At 45.2% G+C, this 8,320-nt stretch overlaps 1 protein-coding gene across 1 annotated transcript; it reads left to right on the top strand.

Annotated features, from left to right (window-relative positions):
• The first annotated feature begins 5,523 nt into the window (after positions 1–5,523).
• LOC122521628 lies at positions 5,524–7,517 on the top strand. The gene is made up of 2 exons (XM_043642472.1): positions 5,524–6,081; positions 7,335–7,517. The coding sequence occupies exons 1-2, from the start codon at positions 5,524–5,526 to the stop codon at positions 7,515–7,517; spliced, it is 741 nt and encodes a 246-aa protein (XP_043498407.1).
• Positions 7,518–8,320: the final 803 nt, after the last annotated feature.

The raw sequence follows: 8,320 nt of genomic DNA, 5'->3' as shown, positions 1-8,320 counted from the left end.
GATCATTCCATGATCGTATCGTCCCAATTTGCTGTTTGCCTAGCATCGTGTTTGAGGGTTTCAACTAGATTATCGGGTTTTAGCTTTTTTGCCTGGATTTTGTATATAATACTCCACGGTTGGGTATTTCTTGTTTTCGTGACGAATTTCTTCCACCTATTTTGTTTCGTATTTCGAACGCTTGTTATATATTTGTTCCGTAGTCTATTGTACTCTATCCTTTGTTTTACTTTTAGTCTGACGTCTATGTTTTATTATATTTGCGTATATCTGTCTGAGTTTCTTTTCGGAGCCTCGTTAGCTCCTTGTTCCACCATGAAGCAGACTTGGAAAAACGCTGCATTTTTGGGATAGCAGAGGTGGCAGCTTGCAAAATAGAATGCTCAATTTCAGTAGCAGTTTATGTTGCATTTTGACTGGTCTCCTCGTTTGTATTAGCGTTTATATTATCTTTAAGTATTTTTCTGCACTTTTTCTAATCTGCTCTCTTGGTGTTGAATCTGTCTCCTTTTGTTCTTAGAACCTCTTTTGTAGCAGACTCTATTTGAAAAGTAATTAGAGTAGTAGTAAGAGGTTATGGTCACTTGTTGTTTCACTATTGTGTACCTTCCAATTTGATATTGTACTAAGGCAGTTATAACTTGCAACTGTGATGTCTATGTTCTTGTGTCCTCGTGTATTGGTAAAGGTGTAGTTTTGAGATTGAGTGTTGACTGTATGTAGCTGAAATTGTGATATGAGCTCCTCCAGCGCTTCTCCTCTTGCGTCTGTTTGCTTACTATACCAAGTTGTCTACTTTGCATTTGAGTCCATGTAAAGGATTATTTTTTCGTTTTTTAATGCTTTCAGAATAATCTCGACGTGGAATAGATTAGGTTCTATTTTTTCGCAATGTTAAAAATAAGCACTCACTAAATACAGTTTAATCTCATTAATTCTCACCTGAGCGCAGACTATATGAGAGTTGCTAAATTGTTCTATTTTAATGACATCAATATCATTGTTTAGGATAATTATTACTGCTTTTATCTTGTAAGGCACTACCGTAGTTGAGAATCTTTTGGTGTCAGTGACAACTTTTTTGCTAACCCCCATTCCAACAACACTGCTTCGAAATGTGTATGGTTCTTGAAGGGTTTGAATATCTATTTGATGTTCATTCATCAGTTGCCTTAATTCGTCAGCTACAGATTTAGAATTTTGTGCATTTATTTGCGCTATTCTTTGTGCCTTATGAGGCTTAAGCTTGATTGATTTAGTTGCCATAACCAATCCTCTGCATATGATTTGCAAGCGCGATCTTATAGGCAGGGCAGTCAGGTGACCTTGACGAGTGGTTACATGGTTTTCCTGCTCTCTTACAATTCACACACACTGGATTTTGTATTCCAAGCGTCCAATTGTTGTAGCTATGCCCATCTAGGCCACAATGCCCACAGGTGTCCTGTTTAGCCTTGCAATACTTTGATATATGTCCAAAGGCCTAGCATATATAGCATTTGCTTAATGATCCGTAATCTTTTATACGTAGAGCCTGCCAACCGATGTACACTTTGTCATTTTTTAAAAGTATATTTCGGACATTGGATGATGCTACAAGGCAAGCGCTACTAGCGCCATCTATAAATTTCCTAACTACAAACTATTAGATTTAGGTAAAGAGCAGTAGAGGTCGCTGTCGTAGGTGAAGTGTAGCGGCCTGCTGTCGAAAAGCAGATTTCTACCTTATCCTATGCCACGACTGGCGCCGCAATCCTCACCGCTGATTCTTTGGCCAAGATACTTTAGCGCTAGCACTCTATCATGGCTAACAACGGTTCTATGAGAACAGTAATGTTTCCATAGTTACAAAGACTTTCTTCTTCCGTTAATATAAATAAAGAAATGAATTAAGATTTTACACGTGCTCAATCAACAACGCATTTTTGTTATCCGTTCTTGTTTTGTAATAGTTTATGAATAAAATAAATGTTACATAAAAATTGTAGTAATGATCAGTGTTTGAACCAATAGAATTCAAGTTCCTGGTTCCTTTCGCTACATAAATGGTGACCCCGACGTGATATGAACGGGTATGAAAATCGCGTAGGGATCGACAACCGACGAAGATTTGCAAGCCAGCAACCGACTTTGCTGACGAGCGAGAAGCACCTTGATGTCACCTGTAAGGCGTTCGCCGCAGAGATCCATCTGTGTGCAGAACGAGAACCCGAGAGACGAGGCCGCGGACCACAATATGGACTAGGCCGATCAGCAGCAACATCAACGAGTTCCCAATGACGATGACGAAGTAACGGTAAATGCGGCACGCGCCGTTAAACTTCCACCTTTTTGGAGGGAGAACCCGGTCCTCTGGTTCGCTCAAGCGAAAGCAGCATTCCACATCGCCCGCGTCACCAGTGACACCACGAAGTTTTGGTATTTCGTGGTCCATCTGGATCAAGATATCTTACCATTCATATCAGATATCCTCGTAGCACTGCCTGAGGAGGGTAAGTTCGAGGCCCTCAAGGCACGTATCATCAGCGCCTTCGACGAGTCAATTGAGACCAAGCCGCGGAAATTGCTTCGGAGCAGCCAGCCTACCGATGCAAAACCTAGTAACATTCTGTAGAGACTACGCAACATAGCTAATGGTTAGTGCACAGATAATATCCTGTGAACTTTATTCATGGAGCAGCTCCCCGACTACATGAGGAGCATATTGGCCATAAGCGAGGTGACAGACTTAACAAAGCTAGCTTTGCAGGCGGATAAAATTCTGGAAGTGTCCATGGCCGACGTCGCCGCTGTTACGTCGACACCTGCCAGGGAGACGCGCAATACTGTTGCGGACACAGATCTGGAGGAGCTACGTGACATGGTGAAAAATCTGTCACTGGAGTTGAGCAAATTACGTCCCCGGCGCGACCGAAGCCGCAGCTACAGCCGCAACCGCGGTAGAAGCGTCAAGGTGAACAACGGCCTATGCTATTACCATTCGCGATTCCAAACGCAGGTCAGGAAATGCCGGCAGCCGTGCACCTGGGTTCAGAACCTCGATTCCGTCGACGTCTGTCGCCCCAACAGCAGTTTTAACGTCGACCGCAGCGACGGCAACGCGGGAAACTAACTGCACTGTCCCGGATACTGGCGGAAGCGGACGGCGGAAAAAGGTATCTCATCATAATTAAAGATAAGGTTAGTGGCTCGCGATATCTCATCGACACGGGAGCTGACCTGTCAATAGTTTCTAGACATTGTGCACACGGAAAGCGTATTCAGCCAGCGAGTTACAAACAGTACGCGGCAAATGGTTTAACGATCAAAACTTACAGGGCAACCTTCATCAACGCCGACTTGGGACTTCGCAGATCGTTCCCATGGATCTTTATCGTTGCCGACGTATCGCAACCGATCATCGGAGTAGATTTTCTGTTCCAGCATAACCTCTCCATAGACCTTCGTGGACGACGCCTCATTGGTAATCTAATGCAGATGTCATATCAAGGGAAGCTCGTGATACCCGCGCAACAATCGTCTCGTCCATTCATCCTGACGGACCGCACGTCAAGCTCCTGAAGGAGTTCGTCGACCTAATCTCGCCGTCTATCAAGAAAGTAGCTGGATACACGGTATGTAATCATATCGTAACGAAAGGTCCACCCGTCTACGAGCCGGCACGTAAATTACCTCTCGACAAGTTCAAAGCCGCCAAGGCGGAGTTTCAACATATGCTGGACCAAAGTATTTGTCAACCGTCCAAGAGCCCATGGGCCAGCCCCCTTCATCTCGTCACCAAGAAGAACGGAGACTGAAGGCCATGTGGCGACTACAGGAGACTGAACGCAATAACGGAACCAGACTATTATCTAATTCCCCATTTGCATGATTGTGCGCGTAGTTTAAATGGTTGCACGATATTTACAGTCATCGACCTGAAACGCGCATATCATGAGATTCCAGTAGCTCCGGAGGATCGCCCAAAGACAGCCGTTATCACACCGTTTGGCCTTTTCGAATTCAACCTCATGCCCTTCGGACTTCGAAACGCAGCACAGACTTTCATGCGTTTTATGGACAGCGCGCTGCGAGGATTGGATTTTTGCTACTGCTACATCGACGATATCTTTGTGGCGTCGTCAACTCCGCAGGAGCACACAAGGCACCTTTGCACGTTATTCGAGAGGTTACGCGAATTCGGCCTCACTATCAACGTATCCAAATGCACCTTCGGTGCCCGCGAGGTCACGTACCTCGGCTACAAGATCAACGCGCAAGGTACATGTCCAGTGGAGGAGCGCGTTGATGCCATCCAACAGTATCCAAAACAAAAGGACATCAGCGACCTACGAAGATTCTTGGGAATTGTTAACTTTTATCGTCGTCTTATTACGCACACCGCATCGGTGCAGGCACCACTGCACGCCTATCTGGTAGGCGCCAGGTAGAAGGACCAGCGACTTATCGAATAGACTCCGGACGCCGAGCGCGAGTTTTATGCGTGCAAACGACAACTCGCTGAAGCATCACTACTTGCACATCCTATTGCAGATGCACCGCTGATCTTGCTGACAGACGCCTCCGACAACGCTATAGGGGCAGTCTTGCAGCAACGGAGTGGGGATCAATTTCAACCTTTAGGTTTATTCTCGAAAAAGCTCTCGAAAACGCAGACAAGTTTCTCCACTTACGACAGAGAGCTACAAGCAATTTAGAGGAGCCTCAAATTCTTCCGATTCTTGGTCGAAGGACGACACCTGATAATTAAGACTGATCATAAACCATTAACTTTCGCATTTCGACAGAATTCGAGCAAGGCGTTACCACGACAACTACGACAATTGGATTATATTGGGCAGTTTACCACCAATATCATCCATGTCGCAGGCGACGAGAACACAGTCGCGGACGCTCTCTCTAGGGTAGAGAAAATAAGCATGCCTGTCGTTGTCAGCACACAGGACTTGACAGAACATCAAGCGAGAGATGAGGAACTCGCTGCACTGATCGATCCTGGGGCAAAAACGTCGCTCGTACTACGGAAGTTACGCGTCGATAACACCGTGACAGTCATAACGGTTCGTCTTGTCCGGCATGAACTGCGATATTACCCGTTGGGTACGCACCTGTCTGCTGTTCCAATGCAGCAAGATTCAACGACACACGAAGAACGCTCCGGAACGAATTCCAATACCAGACACACGTTTCCATCATGTACATATTGATATCGATGGACCACTGTCGTTATCGAGAAGTTACTGCTACTGCATTATGATGATCGATCGTTTCATCAGGTGGCCGGAAGCCATCTCCATCGCCGATATGTCAGCTGATAGCGTCAGGAAGGCATTCTTCAGCGGTTGGGTCGCTCGCTTCGGAGCACCCGCCATCGTGACCACAGACCGAGGTTCGCAGTTCGAATCTACTTTTTTTCAAGCTTTGACAAAACTTTTTGGTTGCCAACGTACTCGGACAGCCGCGTATCATCCTGCCTCCAATGGGATGATAGAGTGATGGCACCGTTCGCTTATTGCTGCAATCATGTGCCACGGTACACAAGACTGGGTCGACGTTCTTCCCGTCGTCTTGCTAGGCCTACGCACCAGCTTCAAGAAAGACCTTCGAGCAACAGCAGCAGAGCTCGTTTACGGGACGACGTTAAGGCTTCCTGGCGAATTCTTCCTTAGTGACGAACCTGCTAACGATCCGCAGATATTCCTCAAGCCTTTTCGGGAGAGAATACGTCGAGTTCGGTCAGAACCAGCTGCGCATCACTCCAAGGCTAGAGCGTTTGCGCATAGGACTCTGCATTCCTGCACCCACGTGTTTGTCAGGGTCGGAGGTTCTTCAGGACCGCTTTGTCAACCCTACAAGGGTCCGTTCGAGGTATTGGAAAGGGTATCGGACAGCGTTTTATGCGTCAACGTAAACGGGAAACCGTCGACGATTTCGACAGAGCGACTTAAACCAGCTTTCTTCGAGGCCACTCAGCAAACGGACATCGCCCCGACCATGGAGGGCAACAACGACAGCCAATCTCCCATCTCGAACCAACCTAAAACCTACTTATCTAGGAAGAGGATATGTTTCACGACTTCGGTTAGTCTAAGTCGCTCGGAGGGGAGTACTGTTGCGGCCTGCTGTCGATAAGCAGATTTCTACTTTATCCTACGCGACGACTGGCGTTGCTATTTTCACAGCTCATTCTTTTATTAAGTTACTTTGTCGCTAGCACTTTATCACAGCTAACAACGTTTCTATGGGAACGTTTATGTTTCCATAGTTACAAAGACTTTCTTCTTCCGTTAATATAAATAGGAAATGAATAAAGAAGTTAAACGTGCTCGATCAACAACGCATTTTCGTTATCCGTTCTTTAGTTTTGTAATAGTTTATGAATAAAATAAATGTTACATAAAAATAGTAGTTACTATCAGTGTTTGAACCAATAGAATACAAGTTCCTGTTTCCTTCCGCTATAGCCTTGTGGTCGTCACGCCAAAGCTTGACGCCTTTGGCACTCCTACCGTCACGCCTCTGGTGGCGAAAACTGACAACTAAGAAAACCCCACGTATATGAATAACCACTGCTATTCGCTCCCTTCGATTCCAACCACCTAGCAAGACACACGTTTTTACTAGCAGCGACCAAAGAGTGAATACTAGTTACTATTTCCGTTTTTCTTTATTCTATTTTTTAAGTTTGTCATATATTTTGTAAGTCTTTTTTGATACGTTTTAAATATAAAATATTCTTATAATATATTTCCCTAGTGAATTAATTATTTTTGAATATTGTTGAACACGCTACAGCCTCTATGCAAGCGTAATGGCGAACAATGCGATCAAAACTTTAACAGATGTTAATCACTTATAATTCACCTCACAGCTAAGTACTGAGAAAGCTATATATATAATCTTAATCTTAATACTTCACGCTTCCACATGAAACAACCTCTATTATTTTCATAAACTATAAAACTAGTATTCCATCAACAAAAACAGAGCGACGCTATCAACTGCTGAATACTTAATATAGGAGGCGCTAGTAGTAGATAGGGACAGTGTGAATCTTGTTAATCCATTCATGATCGTCACTAATTTGATGACGAGGAATTTAGCTATTTTCTTTTTTTTTTTTTATTTGTTTATAAGGCAGTGTGGAATGCGTTTATGCAGACTTGTTGTCGTTTGAAAATACAAGACTGTGGGACTCTGGCGAAAGCCAACTACCCACTAAACCACACTGCCCACGGCTTTATTGCGTGCTGCTTACTTTAAGATAGAAGGGTGCACGTTGCCCTGAGATATATGGTTTTTATATCGAGTTAACCAATGCCAGTTCTTGGAAGTTTCCTCCCAGATGTTGTTATTCCAGTCATCCTATTCCAACGGCTCCAAATTGTATGACTGCCTCGAATTGCTCTCAAGGTTATGAATCCCAAGAGCCACCGAGGCAGGCCCATCTCCAGCAACCCGTCTGCAGATTAGATCTGCAGATAGTACGGGCACTTTCTCTCATGAGCACCGTCTAAGGCCGACGCACTACTAAATATTTGTGCACCAACTACGCATTCGACGCCATCCCTGGTAGCAACGATTTCTGGCTTACGGACACCTTGGCAAGTTCGTATCTTTGGCTCCTTTTCGACTCTCTACCCTTTGTCGCGCAGGCCGGATTGTAGCACTCCGCAAATTGCGTTGTGTCTCATTATCCGGCCGCCGTGGTTTCGGTAGCACAACAAGATATATTGGAGCCGATTTTCATTACACCACAAGATGTTCTAATTTGCGTCGGCAAAGAGTTGACATGAACTTGGTGGTATTGGACGTAGTCCCATCCGGTCAGCGCCATTCCCCATTGTACCCAAGCGGTGGACGCCGAGTCTTTGGCGCTTTCGCGCAAATCGCATCCGTCTACCAAGTTGTGAAGAGCCTTTGACCACCATCTATCGACATCTTGTTTGCTGCGCAGAGCTTCAGCGGTGTTCTTAGTGATCGCACGGCAGGCCCATTGGATCCGTTTTTTGACCCAGGCTTCCCCGTGCACAGCTGTTGCAGCAAGTCGATTGTGTCAAGACCTTCAATCGTTCTAGCATTTGGCTTAGCACGGATGTTTCAAATGATGGTAGGCCTAGACCTCCTTCTCGGATAGGCGTGTTAAAATACGCCTTGGGTACATCAGGGGGCAAGCAGAGCCAATTTTGAGCCGCAGAACGAACCTGCAAATCCAAGGTACGCAACGTTCCAAGGGTAGTGTCCGCAAGTACGAGTCGATGATATAATCGAGGCAGAAGAAAAGATTATAACATAATCTATATTATAATATAAAGCCGCT

The sequence above is a fragment of the Polistes fuscatus genome, unplaced genomic scaffold (genome assembly GCF_010416935.1).
Source record: "Polistes fuscatus isolate 324 unplaced genomic scaffold, CU_Pfus_HIC Scaffold44, whole genome shotgun sequence".
NCBI lineage: Eukaryota > Metazoa > Arthropoda > Insecta > Hymenoptera > Vespidae > Polistes > Polistes fuscatus.
Note: the sequence above shows the minus strand (reverse complement) of the source record. Positions and strands in the feature narration are given on the sequence as shown.